Source organism: Lepidochelys olivacea (genome assembly GCF_965140295.1).
Source record: "Lepidochelys olivacea isolate rLepOli2 genome assembly, chromosome: 3".
Taxonomy (NCBI): Eukaryota; Metazoa; Chordata; order Testudines; family Cheloniidae; genus Lepidochelys; species Lepidochelys olivacea.
In genome coordinates, this window is record NC_140413.1 from 83112903 (window position 1) to 83137872 (window position 24970).

The 24970-nt window shown below is 41.7% G+C and overlaps 1 protein-coding gene across 1 annotated transcript in view; it reads right to left on the reverse strand.

The window, feature by feature from the left end:
- Window positions 1–18137: 18137 nt before the first annotated feature.
- SEC63 (SEC63 homolog, protein translocation regulator) overlaps window positions 18138–24970 on the reverse strand; it is a 100184-nt gene continuing 93351 nt past the window's right edge. Inside the window, exons 19-21 of the mRNA XM_084623907.1 lie at window positions 21644–21742; window positions 19821–19925; window positions 18138–19251 (exon numbers count right to left, since the gene is read on the reverse strand). Coding sequence (XP_084480033.1) covers window positions 19108–19251; window positions 19821–19925; window positions 21644–21742 — 348 coding nt within the window. The 3' untranslated portion in view covers window positions 18138–19107. The remainder of the gene's footprint in view (window positions 19252–19820; window positions 19926–21643; window positions 21743–24970) is intronic.

The following is a 24970-nucleotide window of genomic DNA, read 5'->3' on the forward strand; positions in this document are numbered from 1 at the left end:
AGCACTTAGAGGAGAGGAAAGTGATCAGGAACAGTCAGCATGGATTCACCAAGGGCAAGTCATGCCTGACTAATCTAAGTCATCTGAGTTTGATATTTTTTTAATTAAAAAGGAAAATAAATAATCAAAAGTTTTAATATAATCCTCTCTGACCTTTTTGGCGAGACATCTGAAGCTCATACACCCAGCTTCAGGGAAGTCATTTCAAATACCTATTCAAAGTTAATTGCCAGTAATAGCTGCAGCTTGTGAGAGTCTGGGATATCATCTCAAAATGTCTTCTTTCAAGATATGTCTTGCAAGGCATTTTGGGATGTGTAATTCCATGCTTTTGCAAGCTGCAGGAACAAGGATCCACACCAGAAAGCCTTGAGGTTGCATCCGATGAAGTGAGCTGTAGCTCACGAAAGCTCATGCTCAGATAAATTGGTTAGTCTCTAAGGTGCCACAAGTCCTCCTTTTCTTTTTCCTTGAGCTTCAGTAATTCATGCTAGGGTATGGGTAGCAGAGATGCCATAGTGGGAGAGAAGGAATCAGGGGACTCAAAGCCCCATGCTCAGAGCCCAACTCTAGGTCATTGAAAAGCAGCGTCTGTCTGTGTATGCATATGGCACCTCACAATCTTTAATGTATTCATCCTTATAGCACTCCTCTGAGGTAGGGAACTAACCTAATATCCCTGTCATACAGGCAAGAAACTGATGCAAAGGGAGACTAAGTGACTTGCCCAAGGACACACAGAGAGAGTATGTAATGGAGTAGGGAATTGAAGCTGGGTCTCCTCAGTCCCAGGAGATTGCCCTAACTCCTGGACCATCTTTCAGAATAGCAAAGCCTGAAATGTTGCTCTGAGAACACACCTCACAGACAAAGCACAGCCCAAACAAGACAGTTCATTAGCAGGAGGGTTCAAAAGCTTGAGTACCTTGTGCTGAGCTTAGCTGTGTTAGTGCAGCACTGAGAGAAGGACCAAATGGCCTTTGGACAAATATTGGTTTTGGATATTTGGCATTAATACTGTTGCCCCTTCTTCTGACACCAGTGTTCCATTTCTTGGCTCCCTGTCAAGGGGTAGTAGATGTCCAGGGATTTGTAAATCAGCTTCCCAGTGGAGGAGAAATAACAAAGTCTGGGTAATTTCTACATGCAACTTGCTTTATTTGCACTACTCCTGGAACACAAACAGTCAAACAGCATGCAGACAAACTGATCTTCCAGAAATCCCATCCACCAATGCCTGGTTTCCATGAAGCTACTCTGTCCCAAGAATTGCCTCCAAACAGAGAATACACCAGAGAGCAAACTGCTATCTACCACCACTTTTCTCCAGCGACCACTGCATAACAAAACAGAGCATGTCTTCCAAAAACTGAACATTTGCTCACACACTAAAACAAACAAAATCCTTGAACTACTGTGTGCAATAGCACCATCTGCTAAATCCTGCAATAAGAATATTATATATAGTCATTTGGAGCATGCCCAGCTAACACTAACAAGCAATACCCAAGCAGAGAAAACTATTGAAACAAAACTATGTGAAGATGTACAAGTCCTGTGGGATTTGATTTTTCCCAGTTGTTACTGCAGCAGTAAAATATTATATATACAAATGGGTTTTCATATCATTTCCCTGCTGTATTTCCCTCAATAAAAAAAAAAGGAAAGCCGGTTGCTATCCAAACTCACTATAATTATCTCCCTCTCTCTGGACAGGGGATTTTTGAATAATAGTCACAACCTAAGAGATCAATTAAAATGGCACTTTCACTCAGATTTATGGATTTTTAAGACCAGAAGTCTTAAAGTCAATTGTATGGTTGGAATGAACATACTATACTGGTGTGGTCTCCTACACGAACCCTCCTGAACATTTATAGACAGATATTCAGAAGCACTGAGCTCTCAACAGTCCCAGTGAAATCAGTAAGAGTTGCTGGGGCTCAGATCCTCACAGGTTCAGATGCTTTGTGAAAATTACATCAGATCACACCCTAGCTTTTTTCTATTCCTCACAAAGGGTGAAAGTCTGGGTCCACTGAAGTCAGTGAGAGTTGTGTCATTCACTTCAGGGGGAGTTAGGATTTCACCCCCAAGTCTTTTAGCACCAATGTTCAGTTTCCGGGACTGTCCCACGGAAACCAGCATGATGCAGAACATCTCTTAATATTTTGTTTCATTTTCCATTAGTAAATCTCTGCCCATCTATGGGAGACGCTCCTTGCAGTATGAGAAACATTACCAGCAAAATTCTTGCTGTCCAATGTGGAATCACAATTGAGTGCACATCTGCAGGATATATTAAAATCAATGTCTAGTAGAGCTGGTCTAAGACTCGTTTAAATAAACCATAGCAGCTTGGTCAAACCTGGATGAATCCACTTTGTGCTGAAATCTAAGAGCTGCTTCTAACTGTGTAGCACAAGCCGCTGAATGCTGCTTAAACGAGAGACCAGATGTGTTTGTGAACATTAGATTTTAGACAGACTAAAAATTGCTACATGTAATTTACAAAATCTGAGTTCTCTCAGTCACAATCTCACTAATTTCAAAAAGCGGTGAAACAGAATACTATTTAGAACCTGGGCCAAACAACATTAGCTTTTTTCAGGTACAATCATAGGAAATTTTTGTAGTCAACAGACAAAGACAAAAATTGTCTGTGAGGTAATACTTTTTATTGGACCAACTCTGGTTGGCGAAAGAGACACGTGGAGCTCTGCAGAGCTTTTCTTCAGGTCTGAGGAGCTCAAAAGCTTGTCTCTTTCACCAACGGAAGTTGGCCCAATAAAAAAATATTCCCTCATCGCTCTTGCCTCTCTCATGCCCTGGTATCACCACAGTTATAACAGCACTGCAAACAAAAATTGTCTGGCCATCCTCTATTTAAGAAAATATTTTAGTAGCATTATTTGTATTTAAACCAATATATCAATGTTTGCATCTGTTGTCTGGCTGTACCATTAGCTGGACAGTGAAATAAATCCAGTTACAATGTTTGAAACACAACTGCAGCAGCCAAAGTGTGTACAACCAAATCTGACTTGGCTGCGGGAGAGGATCTACTTCCGGAGTCATAGTTTCTATTTCTAGTTGATAGTATAAAGAGAGGATACATTAACTGGTCTGTACCAGAGTGACACATGCGTGCAAAAACTTTAATATTTATAACCGTGTTTGACCTTTTATTTGGATCAGGAGCTTTAGGAAGATCAACCAAGGCAACTCTCCTTTTAAAGCTTCTTGGGTTAGGAGTATCAAGAAAAAGACCATTAATAACTCTCTGTAGCGTAAAGAGGGCTGGAACTCACACACAGCAAAGTGAAAACCCAGACAAACATGGATTTTGAGAATGACACTTTTTCAACATCTAATGAAAAATTGATTGGACAAGTGGTCTTTATTTTTCATATATGTCTAGAAGCAAAACCAGTCATGATCCATAATCTTCTTTGCTTAATATCAGACTATTACCCTTTCAGTATATTGCTAGCTTTGGCATTTTGTTTTTCTGCAGTGCACTCAAAATGGTTTTTCCCCCATATACAGCACAATCGTTAAATTGGGTTTTCAATATTTTGCCCATGAGTGGCTAATGTTAGGTGTCTAATATGGAGGTCAGCACCTAAATAAGCTGCCTGATTTGCAGAAGTCACTGAGTACCCAACCTCTTGACTTTAGTGGGTGCTGCTCAGCGCACAGCAACTTTTGAAAATCAGGTCACTTATTTAGAGGGATTTAGGCACCTAACTACAGGCTCTGGTTTTTAAACCTTGGCCCTAGTTTTTCATTATTTAAAAATCTTAAATAAAATATTAATGCTAAAGGTTATTGCACGCTTTTCATGGCTATTCTAAGGAAAGCAGCAATAAGTTAGAATTTATAGAACACTTTCCCAAGGCACTTTCCAAAAGTTTATAATCATTGCAATGCTCCTTGGATGTATTATTTCATTTTACAGATTAACCACTGACTCAGCTCGCCAAAGACTTGTATATGGCCACAGGAGTCATCAGTGTCAGTACTGGAACTAAAGTGGGAGCACAAAACCACAAATATTGACTGAAAGAAAAGGAGTACGTTGCATCCGATGGAGCGAGCTGGAGCTCACGGAAGCTCATGCTCAAATAAATGTGTTAGTCTCTAAAGTGCCACAAGTCCTCCTGCTCTTTTTGCGACTACAGACTAACACGGCTGCTACTCTGAAACCTGTCAAATATAGACTGAGTATTCCTGAGCCCGTATAGTGCCTGAAACCACTATAAAATCATATTTTAAAGTTGCTTAGATTCCAACTAGACAGTGTTCCCTTCAAAAGAATAAAGATTAGTAAAGGGAGATGCAGCAAAGCCCCCTAATTCACCCTTCAAATAGCTTGTGAGGTTATCTTCACATCTGGGATAAAAACAGGGCTTTAAATCCCACAGGCTTGAAAACAAAGGACTTCAAAGTTGCATCCAATTAAGAATACAACAAACTACCCATGTTCTTCACCCAGGTATAACTCTGCAACGGCTTGTCAAATTCTCTTATAAAACAAGACTCTCAAACTTTGCAAACTCCAGAAGTGAACTATGCTTGGTAACAAAGAGGAAATTTTTCTTTTGTTATAATATCTGAGTTAGTTGACTAACACCCAAAAATGAATTTTAAATTTCATATTATAGTTAGCTTAATTTTGTTATAGCTCTGGGAGTGATTTCTTACCAAGCGATTTTAGGGTTTTCCCTAAATATAGACATGTATCAATGTCCCTCTGCTGTTACGATATTTCCATCATTTGTAAATTGTCATGAAGTGCACCCTAAAGAGCTTTGCCCATGTCTATGAATTATCTTAATACTGCCTGGCCTATAACCTTAAACCCACTGAAACCTGTATTACAAAGGCTGGTGTTACACTCAGGCTGGAAGCTATTGCAATATTTAATTCTTAGCACTTACCTAACACTTCAAAGTGCAGTACAAAGATCAATTGCCATCATTCCTGCAAGTCTCCCAGTCCTATGCTCGACCAGATGACCAGGCTTCTCTCTTAAAAGGTGCTAGGGTTTGAATAATATGGTTCTAATTTTTTTACAATTAGCGTTTAACAGTAAGTGCCCAAGTTGCTTATGCTGCTGAGTGATCTCCGGATAGAGCTTTAGGGTGTAGGCTTTAACCTATAAGCAGTGGCTAGGCAGACACTTCCACTTATTAAGATGCCAATCAGGATTGTTTTATTGTTTAATTTCTCCTTCCCAGCTCATTTGCTTTTATCCACCTGTTGTCTCATCAAGTGTCTTGATTGTAAATTCTTTGGTGTCAGACCAGTGTTTTTAGAGGGGGAATAGAGAGAGCGTGTACTTACGCACGCAGGGCCTAGCACAATAGGGTCCTGATCCCCACTTAGGAGCCTCTAGGTGCTACTGTAATAGAAATAGTGCTGTTCTAAGAGACCAGGCACATGCGGGGTCACCTCTTTCCTCATGCCAAGTTACTCCAGTTAAGGCCGGGGAGACTTGAGCTTGACCCCTACCTGTCATAGAAAAGAAGGGGCAGCAGCAAAAGCATTCTCTGGGAGGGGATCTGGATTTAGTTCCCTACCTGATTCTGAAATAGCCAGAGCTCTAACACCCAGGACCCACTGTAAATCCCACCTGTATGGTAGGAGTTCTGCGGAGGGCAGAGGGAAAGGGATTTTAAGTGGAATCAAATGGGTATATGCTGCTGGTGTATTTATCATCTGTTGGCTGCCATGTTAATGCTCCTTAATGTATTAGGAAGCTAGGTGATATTTTCAGATTTTAAATGTAGTTATTGGCAGGGAATCCAGAGCCTGTGTACATATGCACGTACAGGGGGCAGCTTCCTAGCATTTTAGTGAACCCAATCTGGACACTATTGAGCCTGCTAAAGAAAAAAAAAGTAGAGATTGAATATGTCTAATAAATCAACTTCTGTAGGGAGCTATAAAAACATACAACTAAGAGAAAACCTTATGTAAGAAAGTTAACTGCAAAAAGTAAACCTTCATAACTTGGGGGGCAGCAGGAATATATATATAGTAGCCACATGGAGTTTCAAGAGAAAGTAATTGGGTAAAAAAAGATCCCTCAACTTAAATAGTAGGCAGGAACCTGCTCATAGGCAGAGTCCATCACTTCATTCTAGGAAACCGTGAGCAGAGCAATGCAAAACTCTGGGGATTTCATCTCTAGGGCTGTGTTTGAATTTGTGTGCACACACGTGCATCTGAGTTGCAAATCAACCCAAAATGACAAAGCAAAACAAAAAGCAGAAAGTGGCAAATTTCAGATTTTCATTTTGAAACATGTTGCATGTCTCGAGTGATCAATAGCTTGCTCTAAAATCTGTCATGTCATGCCACCACCCTGCCATGGACAGTGCATATTTTTCATCCTTTTTAACCTAATCTCATCTAACTTGATTTACGTATAGTAATGACTGGAGCTTTGGATGTAAGTAAATTGGTTGCTCAACTTGAATATAAATGATTGTACTGCACATGCATAAATTAGTACATCCCAATGGCACAGTCGAGATATATGAGCAAAAGACTGAATGCACAGGAGAAAAATAAATGCCAAAGTGAACAACATACTGCCCACACGTGCACATTGATAGCCAGGGGGCAATTTAGGGGGAAGTTTGTGAAGTCAATGGAACTACTGATAAGAAATGACTCTCTCTCTCTATATACACACACGCACACACAAATGGAAGGTATAGGAGGGTATTTGCTCTGCTCTACATATTTTAAATTGAGAGTCCTTGTGATGTTCCAATGAGTGCAGGTAGCCAGCAGCATGGTTTGCACAACCCTCTCCTCTCCCCACGCTTTATGATCAGCCCCTTCAAACTTCCAGGTGGTTTGGGAAGAACCTATTATAGTGCCAGGTCTATTGCTCCTTTATAATTAAAGAGATTTCTCCTCCAAGCATTCAAGGGCTCATAACATACATAAAACGGAGCGATAGTGATCTCAGAATGTACAGGAATGGAAATCTCCAACCATTTAAGTTTGTGGATACTGTTAACAGCTCTGGAAACTTTAGCTATCAATAGTGTATCTATCTTAAACTGGCTCTTATGTACTATAGTCACACACACATACCATTGGAGCCTGTATTCATAAATACTTCTCACTGACTGATCATCCACATTACACAAAGTCCATAGGCCAAATTCAGTCAGTATATGGTGGTGTTGATTTCACCTGACACGCACGTGCTTGTACCAGTGGTGAATTTGGTCAAAGGGCTTTTCTAAGAACAGTTGAATCTATAAACGAGCCATAAGGCTCAAGAACACCAAAGCCATTACATTTTGTAAAATGCTCATTCTACAGCCATTCCTAGTGCAAAATGATATGCAGGTTCAGATCCTGCTCCATGTGGGCACTTACTTGTGTCTGTCCAGAGTGCCCCTGTCTTTTACAGAACGCTATATTGGTGTATGAGTATGCCTGCCTGGGTTCGATAGAAGAATCCGGATCAAGTGTTTGAAAGAAACAAAAGTGAAAATTCTCAGAGTCACAGACATTGTAAGACTCAACCAAAAACTCCCTTTAGTTGAATGTAAGGACCTGATCCCGCAGCCATTCTGCATGCAGGACTCCCCAGGATCACTCCCCAAAATGTGGGTGGGAATGTACGCCAACATTCAGTGGTGTCTCTGGTTCTCCCAGGAAGTCAGCTCCCTTGCTTTCAGAGAAAGCAAAAAGATTCATTATTTTAAATGAAATTAAAGATGAAAGTATTGCCCATAAGGTTCTGTGGAACACCCTTTGTTCCATTACATTTACATGGCAAGTGTAAAAGCTTATTTTTCCATTTCATTTTTAGTAAAGGCAAAAAGGCCACACTAAGTAAAACTGTTAAAATGATCATTTATTTCACGCATTGTTTAAAAAAGAACATTCTACCTCACTTCAGTGGGCATAACTTTCTGACAAAAAGCAGGGTTCTATACCAGCTTTGAGACCAATCATGTCAATTACATTTTATATTAATTTCATTATTGCAAAGTCAAATATACATAATTTAATTAAAATTAACTTATTTAAGCTTTTAACTGAATGCCAGAGTTCCAGTTACTTCAGCAGCAGATTATTTCAAACTATTTAAGTGAAGTCTCTGTGTGTTTAAGGTAGTGGCTTCTAAGGGGTTTACACAAGAGAGTGGAGGAAGGCAAGTACAAGCCATGTATATCAATATATATTGTACAGTATTTGTAATTAATCTACATTCAAGTTCAATGTTAACATAAGTATGCAAACATTGTACCTATCTTGCGTAATAACTCTTTCCTACTTACCCTCCATATTTATTAAGTCCCCAACTCAGCAAAAGCAATTAAGTTCGTGCTTAAATTCTTTATTGAATAGGGATTAATTTAAGCAAGTGCTTAAAAGTTAAGCAAATGCTTAGGTGCTTTGCTCAGGAACGGCTCAAGGCACCAGCAAAGCAAGCACATGCTTGGGGTGGCACAATTCCAGTGGTGGCATTTCGGCCATTCTTTTAAATTACCAGTATTTAATGCATTGATGTATTAAATGCTAGAAAATAAATGTAAAGTAATGCACTTGTTCAAAGACCATAGCGAGTCAGTGGGAAAGGTAGGAAGAAACAAAACTCAGGAGTCCTGCCTTTCGACTCCTGCTCTAAAACTGCCTCCCTTCTCAGCAGAAATGTATAATTAGCTTCTAGGTGAGAGATACCTAAATATTTTTTTAAATGCTAAATCTCTGGTTACTAAGTTTCAAATGGGTTAAACAATGCATCTGATGAAGTGAGCTGTAGCTCACGAAAGATTATGCTCAAATAAATTTGTTAGTCTTTAAGGTGCCACAAGTCCTCCTTTTCTTTTTGCGAATACAGACTAACACGGCTGCTACTCTGAAACCTGAATAATATTTACATGTACCGGGACACAGAATGGCCACCAGGAAACTGTGAAAATGGTAAGGTCTGCAGTTTTTAGAGCTATGGGAACACACACAATTAATTGCTTATATCACCAAGAATGTTTAATCATAACATACTTCTGCCATTCCTCAAAATAACTAAATATTTAATTTAAATATCTACTTGATATGTTTGACGTTTATAACTACAGGTTTATGTTTTACAATTACACTTTTTTATGCAAGTCCGCATCCTATGTTTGAAAGGTGGTTGGTTGACTTTTAAAATAAAGTTAGTCTGCTAGGATTCTATTATTTAGAACAACTAGAATTATGATTCAAACAACTGATCAGTTCGAAGGATCATTTAATTCACACTTCCAGTTACTTTGCCACAACCTAAAGATAAAGTGAATTTTTTAAAAGCATAATTTGAAACAAGTAAAGTGCACATGTAACACCCTCCTGCACCCAAAAGGAAAAGAACCTCTGAGAATTAAATTTTTTTAGGTATCTTCTTGATCAGAGGAAAATTCTTTTCCCTAAAGAAATGTATGCACCTGTCTCCCCCTGCTGGAGTCAGATCAGGAACTACATTAAGTAACTTTTAAAAAGAGGAAAAGGTATTGTTTCATTTAGGATTTTGTTTCTGTTTTAATGAATTTGTACATTTGAAAGTTTTATCATTTTTCTTATAATGTAGATTTTTAATTGCCATGCAACAGGCTCAGCCCTGTCGCAGGGAGACACTAAGGAAATACCAGTTATTATAGTGTTTCCATCATTCAGATTTTTAAATCTGTTTAGCACTGAAGACATTTCAATCTCCCTATTCCTATACATACTTTACCACTATTACATTGGGATTCATGTGTACATTGAGGCCAAGACTCAATGCTGTACTCCAATTGGCAATTTAGTCCTAATCAGGGGGAAAACGGTTACCCATCTTTCTCGTAACTGTTGTTCTTCAAGATGTGTTGCTCATGTCCATTCCATTCTAGATGTACACATGCCCACGTGCAGGGTCAGAGATTTTTGCCTTAGCAGTACCCATAGGGCAAGCTGTGGTGCCCCCTTGAGTGCTGCGCTCATGTGTCGAGATATCAGCCACTGCCAGCTCACGCCCTCTCAGTTCCTTCTTGCCAACAACTCCAATAGAGGGCAAGAGGGTGGGTGACGGAATGGACATTTTTTTCTTCGAGTGCTTGCTTATATCGATTCCATTCTAGGTGACTCACAAGCAGTATCAATGGAGGTGGGCTCGGAGTTCAGTCTTGCAGCACTGCTCTGCCAAAGCCAGCATAGTCTCGAGCTTGCTGGGTCAGGGCATAATGAGATGTGAACATGTGGACGGATGACCAGTTAGTGGCCCTACAGAGCTCTTGGATCGGTACCTGTGCCAGGAAGGCCACTGACTACGCTTGTGCCCTAGTCAAGTGTGCCGTCATGATAGCCGGCAGAGTCCATTTTGCCAGCTCATAGCAGTAGCAGATGCAGGGTGTAATCCAGGACGAAATCCTCTGAGCAGACACTGGGCGACCTTTCATCCTATCTGCGATCGCAGTGAACAACTGCATTGACTTACGGAACGGCTTTGTTCTATCTGTGTAGCCTGCACTCCTCATTTGACGCATGAGGCTTTCGAAAGATGGGCAAGTATATGTCCTGGCCAGTATGAAACGATTAAATGGCAGAAATGCTGGGTGCGTTTGCAGCTGGACCTTATTCTTGTAGAAGACCATACAGGACAGCTCCAAAGTAAGCTCCCTGATCTCAGACACCCTGTGGGCTGATGTTATCACGATCAGGAATGAGACATTCCAGGAGAGAGGCAGGTGAGAGCAGGAAGCCAGGGGCTCGAAGGGAGGCCCCATGAGCCTTGACAGCATGAGATTCAGGTCCCGGTGGGTGTGGGGAGAGAAGATCCCACATGTGCAGGTACAGATGCTCCAGACCTTTCAAAAACCTTGCCGTCACATCCTCAGCGAAGATTGACCTGCCTTGGAATGGAGGATGGAAAGCCGAGATAGCAGCCAGGTGGACCTTGATCGATGACAGGGACAAACCTTGGCGTTTGAGGTGCAGCAGATAATCCAGGATCTCCTGCAGTGGGGCCTGCTAAGCCCGAATATGCCGTTCCAAGACCCAGCTCATGAACCTTTTCCATTTGGCCAAGTAAGTCGCTCTGGTGGTGGGTTTCCTGCTACCCAGCAAGACCTGCTGGACACGGGCAGAGCATTCCCGTTCGTCCGTGCTTAGCCATGCAGTAGCCAAACCATCAACTGCAGTGCCGGCAGATTCGGGTGCAAAAGGCTGCCATGGTTCTATGAGGGTCTATGACAGCAGATCCGGCCACAGGGGCAGCTGCAGCTGGGCTACCAAAAGGCTCAGTAACGTGCTGAACCAGTGCTGGCGAGGCCACGCAGGAGCGATTGTGATAACTCTTGCCCTGTCTTGCTTGATCTTCACAAGGACCCTGTGACTCAACAGCACTGGTGCGAAGGCATACATCAGTGCCCCAACCATGGAATGAGAAAGGTGTCTGACAGGGAGCCCCTGTCCATCCCCCGGATTGAACAGAACACATGGCATTTTCTGGTTTGCCTGTACACGAAAAGGTCCACCTGGGGAGTGCCCCACCTCTGTAGGATTATACTGACCACCTCTGGATGAAGCAACCACTTGTGGCGAGAGGAGAAAGTCCTGCTGAGGTGATCTGCAAGGACATTCCTGGTTCCAGGCAGGTGCGTGGCTCTCAGATGAATGGCATACCGCACACAAAAATCCCAAAGGCAGAGAGCTTCTTGACAAAGGGCCAAAGATCTGGCACCACCCAGCCTGTTGTAATACATTGCAGCAGTATTGTCTGTCAGGATCTGCACCACCTTGCCCTTCAGGTGGGGCAAGAATGCCTGGTAGGCCAGGTGAACCGCTCTGAGCTACCTGACATTGATATGGAGGGCCAGATTGTCTTGCAACCAGCAGCCCTGGGTGCTCAGCTCGCCCAGGTGGTCTCCGCAGCCTAGGTCTGAAGCATCAGAGACCAGGGTCCGCGATGGGGATGGAATCACGAAAGAGAGTCCCTCCAACACTGATCTGGGGTCCAACCGCCAATCCAGGGATGACTTGATGAGGTCCCGCACCCTGACTACCTCTTAGGGATGTAGACCGATGCCAGCCATGCTCGCAGAGGCTGGAGATGAAGCCAGCCATGACAGACCATGTATGTGCATGTGGCCATGTGGCCCAACAACAGGCAGGAAGGTATGAACCGTGATGAGTGCGTGGTTCTTCACATGGGAGATCAGGTCCAACATGGCCTGAAAACACGCCTCTGGAAGGAAGGCTCTGGCTTGCATGGAGTCGAGAACCGCCCCGATAAACTCTATTCCCTGGACCGGCGTTAAGGTGGATATTTTCTCGTTTATTAACAGGCCCAGGTCGCAGCTAGAGGAACACACCAGATCGAGGCTTCTCTGCACTTGCTCCCGAGGCCTGCCCTTGATGAGCCAGTCAAGATATGGGAAGACCTGGACCCTTCGGCATCTCAGATAAGCAGCCACTGGTGCCATACATTTTGTGAACACCCTTGGGGTTGATGAGAGGCTAAAGGGCAATGCCGTGAGTTGAAAATGGCGCCCGCCCACTATGAAACAGAGGAAGCATCTGTGACCTAGGAATAAGCAACCTTTAAGTCAAGAGTGGCGTACCAGTCTCCCGGATCCAGGGAGGGGGATGATGGAGACCAGGGAGACCATGCAAAACTTCAACTTTTTGAGAGAGCCTTGTTGAGGCGATGCAGGTCCAGAATGGGTCTGAGGCCCCCCTTTTGCCTTTGGAATTAGGAAGTAGCAAGGATAGAACCCTTTTCCTTTCATGTCCTGAGGGACCTCCTCCACCACCTCCAGATGCAGGAGGTTTTCAACCTCTTGGACGAGGGGTTACTCATGAGAAGGGTCCCTGAAAAGGGATGGGGAAAGGGGGGGTGGCAGGGAGGGGCGGCAGGGAGGGGCAGCCAAAAATTGCAGGGTATAGCCCTGAGAAACTATGTCCAGCACCCAGCGGTCTGAGGTGACCCACAACCAAGCTGAACAGAAGGGACAAAGACAGTCAAGGTGCATTTGGGAAATTGACTGGAGTGTTTGAGCACACCTTCAAAATGAGTACTTCTGGCCCCCGGGATGCTTCGCCAGGCCAGGCTGTGAGGGTAAGTGGGAGGAAAAAGGGCAGTGACGACTAACACTCGTGTCTCTACCCCTTCGCCTGGCAGACCCCTGATGAAGCTGCCAAGGCCTTGGTGACGGGGGCAGCCAGAACTGCTTCTGTGCAGACTGTGGCATAAGCATGCTCAGCAAGCGAAGGGTGGCCCAATTGTCCAACCCATGCAACCTTGTAGCCGTCTGTTTGGAGAAGAGACCATTCCCATTGAATGAGAGGTCCTGGATCGAAGTCTACATCTCTTGGGAAAGGCAAGTGGTCTGAAGCCAGGAGCTGTGCCTCATAACCACTGCGATGCGACCACCCTGGCTGCAGAGTCCCACGCCATTTGGAGGGAGCATCTCGCCACCGCGTGCTTTCCCCTACTAGGGTGCCAAATTCTTGGACCAAACCCTGAGGGAGGAACTCCTTGAACTTATGGAGGGAGTCCCATAAATTAAAATTGTATCTGCCCAAGAGGGCCTGATGGTTCACCACCCAGAATTACAGGCTGGCAGTGGAATAATTTTTTCTCCCCAAATGGTCCAATCTTTTTGAGTTGAGCTGGTATGCCCCTACTTGTGTTTTTTGTTGGCCACAGAGACAACCATCAAGCCTGGAGGTGCCTAGGTATAAAGGTACTTGAACCCTTTGGCAGGGACAAAGTACTTTTTTCAGCCCTTTTGGAGGTGAGAGGGATGGAAGACAGCATTTGCCAGAGAGCCTTGGCAATTTTCAGGACCCCGTCATGCACGGTTAGTACAACAAATGCTGGGGTAGAGGCTGAGAGGACACTGAACAAAGTGTCTGCCTGCTCAGCCATCTCCTCCACCTCTAGGCCCAAGTTCTCTGCCACCCGTCAAAGCAGGGCCTGGTGTTCTTTAAAATCTTCTGGCGGGCTGACCCTTGAGGGTCCCGCAACTGCCTTCTCTGGGGATGAAGACGAAGACTGTACCACCTGGGGAGGCCCCAGGGCACTGTCTCCCATGGGAGAGGGAGGTTTAGGGGTGGGTACCCTGACCTCTGAGTGCAACTCGTGCACTGAGCCCAGTGCCGCCAACTGTGGCTCCGAGGCAGCAGCAGATGAGCGGTGCAAAGGGCGCATTGTCATGACCGGCACACCCCACACGTTCCAATAAGGCTACTGCGCTGGCCATTGACCATGCGGCCAAGGCGGCACCATTGATGTCGACGTGGCCTTGGGACCCCAATTGCGCCAGTGGAGTCTGGGCGAGGGGCTGAACTGTCCTTCCATGCTGAAGGAATCCCCTTCCGGTGACCACAGTGTGGCTGTTAATGCCTGCGTCTGCCTGCTGACCATCGCTGCCAGAGACCGGTGCCTGGAGTGAGATCGGTGCCGGAATCGAGGGGACTAGTGCCTGGGCCGGGGGGGACTGGAGTCGTGACAGGGAGTGAACCCATGGCGACTGAGGTCTGTGCTGAGAGGACGACTGGTGGGAGGGAGAATGGTTCTGATAGTACAGAGACCGGCGCCTCCCCTTAGGCAATCCACGTCAAGACGATGGGGACCGTGATTGCAGTGCTGGTGACTGAGGGCAAGACCCAGAGGAGCTGGGCTGCAACTCCAGAGATCTGTGGTGCAGAGATGGAGAATTCTGCCTTGTCTCAAGGGTTCGGTGGCACTCCACTGGCCCGAGAGGTCTTAGTGGCTGGCTTGCCCTTGTTCCTGCAGTGCCGGCAGAGGCCTCTGCTCTCTTGGCACAGAGGGAGATTGGGAAGGCGTTGATGCAGTCAGGAGTTTGGGTCTCCTACTGCTCCCGGGAGTCAGTGATGAATCCTTTAAGGGGCTATGGGCGCTGACAGGGGAGGCACATATACGTGGCTCTGGAGTCACCACGCGGCCCAAATGAGTCCTTTGCTTGAAGTCCCATGGCCCTGCTTGCTCGGTGCCAGGGAGCCGTGCTTCTGTGTTTTCTTTTTGGGCACCAGTGACGGGGAACGGTGCAAGGCAGAGCCCAGTGCCAGGGGTGCGCTGCACACCAAGGCTGAGGTACTAGGCAAGTCTTGGTGGGACGGCTCGGAAGCTGGACAAAGGGCAGCCTCCATAAGGAGGGCACACAAATGAATATCTTGCTCTGAGTCCTGGGTTGAAAATTTTTACGAATATGACACTTGCCCTTCACATGCGATTCCCCCAAGCACTTGAGGCAGCTGCCGTGGGGGTCACTTACAGGCATAGGCCTGTTACAGTCCATGAAGGGCTTAAATCCTGGAGACCAGCAAAGTCCCTGCTGGGACTCTAACTTGTAATTACACTTAACTACTTTACACTAAGGACCATAAACAAACTATTTCCAAGGCCCTAAGGCTCAAAGTCAGAGACAAAACTGCTAGCCCTTGCTATGCAAGGAAAGGCACTACGACTAACCACCACGGGGTAAAAAGGAACAGAGAGCATGTAGGGGGGTCGGCACCTGATAGACTGACGCATGAGCGTGGCACTTAAGGGGGGACACCGCTGGTCCTACAGATACCGCTAAGGCAAAGGTCTCCAACGACCGCGCACCAGGGCTCGGTCACACCTAGAATGGAACGTACATAAGCAAGCACTCGAATAACTCATTTTGATTGTATTTGGTCGCCGCATGCTGTGATATCCCAGGGTGAAATACACCCTCGTGCAAAGTACCAGTGCAAGTTCTTCACCACTTAATCCTCCCGTGGCGACGTCCAGGAAAGCTGCCACTGGAACAGCCCTACACGGCAGGAGGAGATCGGCAATTCCCGTGTGCAGGAGGGAGATAAAGGTGTGTCTGTGCCAGCCCACTGTAGTCGGTGCAGGCCATGGGAGGGGCCAGAAGATCCGTTTCCTTGTATGCAGTAGCCCTAAGTAACTGCACAAGTGACACAGGAATAACCAAAAGCTTCCTATCCCCAGGCTGGGTGTAGCATCAGGGGGATTCCACTTCTCCAGCCCCTTGTTCTTCAACTGCGGAAAGTCCATTAAGTCACAGTTTATGAGGATGAAATTAATTTCATGCCTACTGCCTCTAAGGCACTAGCAAGGTGCATGTCACAATGAACACACACTTCCCCCCACTTCTCACTCCTGTACAACTGTATAAAGGATGGCCCTTGTTACCATGTTTAGACAAAAGGTTATTTATTGCCCGTATCTCCTTTGGGTGTAGCTTTTGTGCCTTTTTTGGCATTTCACTACAAGTCCTGCTGGCTTTACCTGGGTTATCTTCCAATATGCACACATGGCTTGATTCAAAACCAATTGAAAACGATAGAGGTGTGTTTCTACTTCAGTGAGTATGAGATCAGACCCACATTGCTCCACATGGATCAACTGGTGACAATGTAACGGATACAATAGTGTGGGGGTTTTTTACCTGTGGATTAGTGACCGGGGGTTTTAACTGCTCAACTGCTATTTTATTCTTCTTCCCCATCTCATTTTTCTGCAGTTCCCTGAAAAACTTCTTGAGTCTAGATAAACTATTTGGCAACATATTCCAAATCTATCATCTCCCAAAATATCTGCATTTCTGCTTCACGGTGTGAAGTGACCATTTTGACCAGTGCTTGTTATTAGTTATCAAGTTATCTTTGTGGGCCGTAGATACCTTTAGACCAATATTTTACTCAAAGTCAGTTTTAGGTATTTGACTTTTCTTTTATAAATACAAAATTCAACCTGGCTTGTCGATTCTAACTTTCCAAGTACTCCCAATATTCATACATCATATTATAATATTCATAATATTATAATATTATTAATTATATCATATTAGCTTCCATATTATCAACTTTAAGTAAATATGCTCTGTGGTTGGATCAGTTTAATGATTTATTTTCTCTTAATACAATCTTTTCTTCTCTGTGTGTTAGGCCTTGGAAGATATTCAACTCAAGATTTCTAAAAGTAAGGGAAGTGACTTTCAGAAGTGCTAAGCACTAACAACTAAGTAGTTGCTACTCTCAGGAAATTAAGTGCCTAAATATTAGCATAAAAGAATATATCACCCATCTCAGATTCTCCAAACCACCTCCTGCATTTTAAGCACAATTAAAAGTTACAGTAAATTGTTTTTCCAGGTGCAGTTAACATAACTAAATTAAAGTTTAACATTTTTCTTTTGCTTATTTCATAGAATCATAGAATCTCAGGGTTGGAAGGGACCTCCGGAGGTCATCTAGTCCAACCCCCTGCTCTAAGCAGAACCAATCCCCAACTAAATCATCTGAATTATTTGATACAGTAGGTCTGATTCCTCTTCTCCCATTTCTTTCAACAGTGAAATGTCTTTTGCAGAGTTCAAATTACTGGAATTATCTGGGAAAGAATTATTGCATCACCTATTTGCATAATGCAGTAGACAAAAAATTAATCCCAAACCATACAAAGTAAAAAAGAATGCTCTGGTGTTAAAAGGCGACAAGCCATCTAAACTGAATCAGGCTTTCAGGCAGGAGTCCCATCTTCATACTTATCTTCTAAGTAGCTACCACACTGCTGCTGCTACATAAGCATGAAGTGCTATACCCCAGAAGAGATACTATATTCACATTTAGGACATTTTTAAATTTTATTTGCAACTATTGCAATTACAAAGAATATATCAATGTAAATTTGCATTGAAAATGACAACCCTTTTTAATAAGCAAAGTCACAAATTAGTGAGCAGCTATTTTGGCATTTGGGTGGCTTCCATAGGGTGGAAATTTCCCTGTAGGACAAACTTACATTTGTCACACAATATGTATTATGGTATTGCAGCCTTGTAGCTCTTCAGCACTTAGTAATGGACATACATCTCTCTTTACATGATTGACATTTGTAATCACATTTATACAGCATACCTTTACTGGTTATATTGGGGTGGGAAACCTATAAGCTGTGCCGAAATACCTGCTACCTTAGCAGCCACGTAGGGTGCCCCACCCCTTAAGTAATCATTTGCTTGGAAAATAAAGTGTGTTCCCATGTTACTGACCCTGTTTAGTCCTGTGACAAGGATAAAAAAGAAAGGGATGCACAAAATTACAAATGCAAAGAGTCATCAAATTTTGTCCAGTTTATTGTTAGGAATTCAAAACTGATACAAAACATGCCTCCTTTGCACACTATTTTTCCCTTAAAAGTTTTCTGACAGTGTCAGGTAGATAAGAATTAAGAATGTATTTCAACTTTCAGAGTGAACCTTTTACAAAAGGTATTACATATAAGCTACCAACTTTGTGTAACGTATGGTTCCACACTCATTTTTAGACAGATAGTTTATCAAAAGAATCAGATCCTGCACTGATCTGCTGAAGTATAGGCTTAAAAATGTTTTAAGCCATTAATAACATTTTATGACCTTGTCAAGTGTTTGTAATCTGCATGATAATTCTGGGCAATGAAGAAAAGGCAGTAGAGTCCCAAAAGGCAGCCCCCAAGCCTACATGGAATGTGCCCAGAGGTATGATGCCAACTTGTGATGACCAACATAAGAAAAACAGAAGATTTAAAGCTATGATTTAAGCTGTATCACTGCAAAATATCAAATGAATATCACAGAATTTACCAAGCTTGAAACTTGAGCAGATGTCGTTTCAAACAACAGAGACTTGAGATGTAAATCATACCTAAACGTGTTCCAAAATAAATTCAAGAAAAATTGATTTAAAGATTGCTCCTAGCTAAGAGTACCTTTTATTTTATTGGACCCTAAATTGATCAGACAATACATAGCCCACGCTTTTGGACATTTATAATAAAAAAGATTTTATTTTCAATTGAAATAAATTCACCATCCTGCACTTAATGGCTGTAACAAGCCATAAGCATCTTCCACGTTGTACCAATCATAACACATTTGTTTGACCTTCACTGAGAAGTTATATAATGCACTCAACACTTGGTAAAGAGAGAAACTAAACTCAGCCTTCTCAATGCTTTTGCACGGTGTTTCTTGTTTATTGTACAGTTCCACAGTCAGACCAAAGTTTGCAGTGTGTGCAAATGTTGTAGTTAATTAATAGTACTGTTTAATCATCATCTTCTTCCTCCTCCTCTTCTTCCTCAAAGCTATCTTCAAAGCCCTCGCTGTCTTCCTGGTCCTCATCACCCTCTATTGCTGTATCCCATTGTGGGTGATTTTCTGGCACTGGTTTAGCTTCATGAACTTCCAGCTGCACAGAGCGGTTGGGCAGAGAGAGAGAACAAAAAAGGTGATTGAATGAAACAACAAATATCAGAAAAGCATGAAAAATGATCTGCTTCTTATACCACATAAAATTGTAAACAAGTTTGTCTTGAGGAGTCAGTGTGTTAGAATTTCTCATTGACTGTGTGTCTACATTTTGAAAAAGAATATTCTTTACTAACTGATTTATGGGGCAAACCCCCAATGACAAAAGCACACCTGTATATTTAAATACATATACAAACTTATCTGAGACTGGGTGACTTAATAAAACGAAATTGCTGTTTTTGACCACATGCCTGGCATTTCCTGAAAAAAAAACTGACTGATTCATTATGGTTTTTTTATGTGAAAGAGTCTATATTAGCATTCTATATCAGGCAAGTAATTTACAGTTAAGGATTGTTCAGATTTGAAATCTTAAATCTTAGAACTGTTGAATCTAAAGCTGAAAAGCTGTGCTTTCATGCTGCCTCACTTCTGCCTAGCTATGTGCACATTAACATCTGTTCTAAGTGATTTTCAGCAAGAAATCTACTAGGGTTAAAATATCACCTTCAATGGTTTAACCTGGTCCAAACCCATAAACGAATCCGATCTTAAATAAACCAAGTACTGGTAGTTTCCAGGTTTGCCTGGTGCAGGAAATTTCAGTTCTACCTAGAAAACACAAATAATTCCAAATGTTTTTTATTCTGAGCAGACCTTCAAAGGACGTGTGTGAACAACGTATAATTGACTTCTACAGTTTAACATACAGTACATATCACAAAATAATAGTGATTGCTTTTTAGTTACTGAAGGGTGCTACTTTGTCCATAAGCCACAACATAGTAAAATACATGCATGAGATACATGCTAATAGCCACAAATGGGTACCAAAGAGAGGGGATATCTAAACACAATAGCTAGAGCAAAGGATTAATTTTATCACTACATCACATTTCTACTATATGTAGTCCTGGAAAAATGACCCTAATTTTTTTTTTTTTTAAGTTTCATAAAAAAAGTTATTTTGTACTTTTGAAGGTAAAAAAGGATAGTAAAATTAGAGATTAATAGCTAGTCTGTGGAAAGTATTTCATGTACCTTATCACCACTTCTATATCATACTGAAGTTTAATTAGCAATATAGTTAAGTAAAAATGCAGCACTTATTTCTTGTATGCAGAGTGAAAGGATTAAACATTCAAATAGGATATTAATAGGGAGGAATTAATGCAATTTTAAGTGATGAAAGAAATTTTACAATTCTACTTTTAAGAACTTAAAAGCCACTGTCAATAATTGCGACATGACAAGTAAATATTTCTGTGGCAGTGGGAATTTGCTCAGAAGTCCAAGAAAAACAGAAAAGGTAAAGTGCTAAGAGTAAACACAGAGGGAGCTGAACTGCATATAACTGCTTAATAATTTGGATGATTTTTACGCTTATTGCCCATACTGCCAAAGGCAAAACTAGGTAAACAAACTTGAAAAATTTCATCTGCGTAGAAATAGAACGTTTTATTTCCAATAATAAAATAGAATCTAGTTGAAAGAACAAAGTTCTGTGAAATCTGTAGGATGAACTGATGTAAGCAATAAAAAAAGCAAAATACATCATTTTCAGAAATACTTTATAATGACTTAAATCATTATTAAATTAACCCATGTAGTATAACAAAGTAACAGAACATTTACATGCCCTTTTCTGACCTCAGAAATCAGGTCAGCCCTAACACAGTAAACCTCCCACCTTGCTGACTGATATCAAAAACCACCCATATGAAATTAAGTAGTATGTCTTACACTGATTCTTTTCATGTAACAGTTTTATTTTATAACACTATAGCCTATAACAAGAAGAATGTTCCAACAGTTAATTTCTCTACAGAAATATAACATTAATAATATTACACTGTGGAATATCAACATCCAAAACCAGCTGCTGAGATTACTAATTCACCAAATCTCTGTTTTACAGAGAAGTTAACAATATTAGCTGTCCTACATTTAAACAGTTTTATTTAAAAGCTATCTATGCACATGAATCCTGCTGGCCATCAGCTTTTCATGCCAGAATCAATCACAGTTCCTCCTTGTCAACCTCACCATTTTCAACCTCAATTCTGGAAAGAGAAGAAGCCAGAATAAAACTGCTCAAAGTTATTCCCCTCCACGAAGTTCTTCAGTAATATAAGATCCTGGCCTATCAGTCAGATGAAGACAAACTATATCTAGTCTATCTCTACCTAAGAAAAACAGATTATGGAAACACAGCATTACAGTTCAGAATATGCTATGTAATTATACTATTGTTTTCTGTAAACCACTTCAATGTATTTTAGAAATATTTAAAATTAAGTGTTTGATACTCAAATCTACAAATACTTTACCTCTTCTCTATCTTTGAGTGTACACACATGATATGGCATAGATACTAATGTCTGATCCTTCCGATCGGCAATATACAGCCACCACCATTCTTGTTTTTCCTGTTAAAAAAAATAATAATATGAAAGACTAGAAAGTAGAGGTAACATTTTAAAAGGCCTGGTATACCATAATAATTTATTACAGTGCAGATATATAATATAAGAATAAACTACGTTGTAAGAGTTAAAAACTTACAGTACCTACTGCACATTGAAGAGGAAGAGGTTACTTATGCCTGGTCTACACTTAAAAATTACACTGACCTAGTTACATCGCTCAGAACTATTAAAAATTTCAGACCCTGAGTACCACAGTCAGGTTGACTTAACCTCTAGGGTAGATAAGAATTCTTCTGTCAACCTAGCCACCGCCACTTGGAGAGGTGGACTAACTACATCGATGGAAAAACCCCTTCCATTGAGGCAGGAAGCAGCTACTCTTTGGTGCTACAGAGGCACAGCTGTGACGCTGTAGTGTAAACATGGAGCATACGCAGCCCCTCAAGAGGCACTATACTGGAAAAAACAGAGGGTAAGATGTATAGTCTTTGTTTAGGTTATAAAACAAAATGGTTGGGAGAAACTAGAATGCCAGTTTCTGTAAGCAACTTCTCTCCTCATTCAACTCATCTTGGTGGTCTGGTAAACAGTCGCAATACAATATCAACAAATTGAAATCTCTCTCTAGAGGGAGACAGACATATTGTTGCCTTATGGTTAATTAATGTGTTATATGAAAGTTGTTTCAATGCTAATAAATGGTTGCTGGAGTGTTTCTACAGCTTTGAAGGAACTTTTCTGGTGGTCCATGCTGAAGGGCAGGGCTTAGAACCTCTAGCAACACTGGACCAGCTTCAAATTCCAAAGGTGGGAGATATTTTTTATTAAAAGATGTATAGAATGTGAAATGATGTCTGGACTTCACTGAAATACACTTTCAACCTCAACTAGTATTTTAACTACATTTTTTGCTTGCAAATATTTCAGAAGCCTTTCAGAAGAATTGCACACTAATCAATGAATTAAATTGAAATTTAAGTTACAAAATAACAGTACATTACAAGTTCTTTTACTTTTTAAAGTGACTAATTATAAGACTAGTAAATCACAGAAATCCCACTAAAATACTCACATGGGACATATAGCAGGATCTATTTTTTACTACCACCAATAGAAATCTTGGATTCCTATCACACTAGTGAACACTAAGGCTGATTAGCACAAAATCTATTTTGCATTGATCAGCTCAAGGTGAGGAGAACGTGAAATTAACTTGACATATTAATTTTCCATTTTTACGGGATATCAATCAATGGGAAAGCACCTGCATCTCCATTCGGTAGTAGCACAGCTTTGTGTGTTTAATGGGCCAGTCACTGAAAACAGGACATGCAGGAACTTATCCATAAACTGATTTTTAAAGGTTTAGATTTTTTTAAACTTACAGCAACATACTACATTTTTTATTAAGTTTCCTATGTGCATGTTATCACATGTGGATATTGAGTACAGATTGATTTTTCATTTTAATAATTAAAATTCAGAATCAGATTACTATTTTTAAATAATTTTCAATAGTGAAGAAGGATCCTATGCAGAGGAAATTTGCATTTAAGTGTATGAGAGTCAGTGGCAGCTATTCAACAATGGATAACTAAAGCGTGAGCCAAGTACACACTATGAATTATGAGAAACATAGCAGAGATGGGCAAAAATTTTCAGTTAAAATTATTCATTGACAAATGCAGATTTGGGGTCAATCAAAATATTTTGAGAATGTATGTCAATTCTGATTAACTGTTTTCAGTAGAGAAAAAAATCAGGAAATGTCAAAATGGTTCATTTTGACATTTATTAAATGAAATGTTTTGATTTTTCACGCTAGATTAATAAGGGCCTTCAGCACCATTCACAAAACCCAGGAGAAGGGGGTGAACTGAATAGCCCCGTGGCTAGAGAGCTCTTCTGGGATGTGGAACTCCCAGGTTCAAATCCCCACTCTATTTGATGCAGAACAAGGACTTGAACTTGGATCTCTCACCTGCCAGGAGAGTACCCTAACCATTGAGCTATGGGGTATTCTAGGATGTCTCATTCTCAATAACTCCTGTTGAAGCTGTCCTACCTTGTAGGAAATACTTTATATACAATGGGCCAGCAAGAGAATGACTCTATAGGCTTAGGGCACTCACCTGTGAGCAGCGAGAGTTGCATTCCAATCTCTGCTCCAATGAATATTTTAGGTATTACATTGTAATACTGTGTTCAAATATTTATGGAGGTGGCCAATTACCATCCTGACCGTTTACATGTTGTACCTCTTTCCCTTACATTCTAACATACAGTTAAGCAATAGATATAGTTGTTAGGGCATGGATCATGCCTCAAAGTTGGTGTTAAAAACAATTTTCGACAGTAACGGTAACAGGAAAACAAAAAATCAGGATTCAGAGTAACAGCCGTGTTAGTCTGTATTTGCAAAAAGAAAAAGGAGTACTTGTGGCACCTTAGAGACTAACCAATTTATTTGAGCATAAGCTTTCGTGAGCTACAGCTCACTAAGTGTAGCTCACGAAAGCTTATGCTCAAATAAATTGGTTAGTCTCTAAGGTGCCACAAGTACTCCTTTTCTTTTTGTGAAAAAATCAGGACACATTGATAGTTATAACTTTCACAGAGGTCAACAGATACAACTTGTAATTAAACGTGCAATCCTAATTCGGTATGGTTTGTCACAGAGGGATAATCTTGCAAGAGAGGTGCCACCTTCCCATTCTTTCTAAACCGATTAGTGGTTGGATTCAACAGTGTATGCCTATTTGAACCTGGCAGGCTACTATGCTGTGGGCAAAATGCCTTTTAACAGATGGGTACAAGTGCAGGCATGCCAGGAAACCAGTATGTTCATGGAGCTGGAATATCGGGGCATAATTCTACCTAAAAATGTCAAAGCCACAATCTGTGCAGTTTCTGGATCTATGACTGAGGGAACAGAAGAGATTTATTTATTTAGGAATATGTATCAAGTGAAGATACAGCCCTGGCAAACAAAATTAATTAGCTGCCCAAGAAGTTTGTTAAAGCAGAGTTAAGTTTGCTCAGTGCTGACTCATGGCCTTTTAGAATGTTGCGTTCAATCACGCTCAAACCTCTGAAAACCAGGAAATATAGAATTAAAATATATGCCACTCCCACAATGTAACCTTAACTCTTCCCCTTGAGCTGGCAATAACAACTAGGAATTGTTCAGTAAAGGTAGTGCATAAGTAGCACATGAAGAACTAGGAG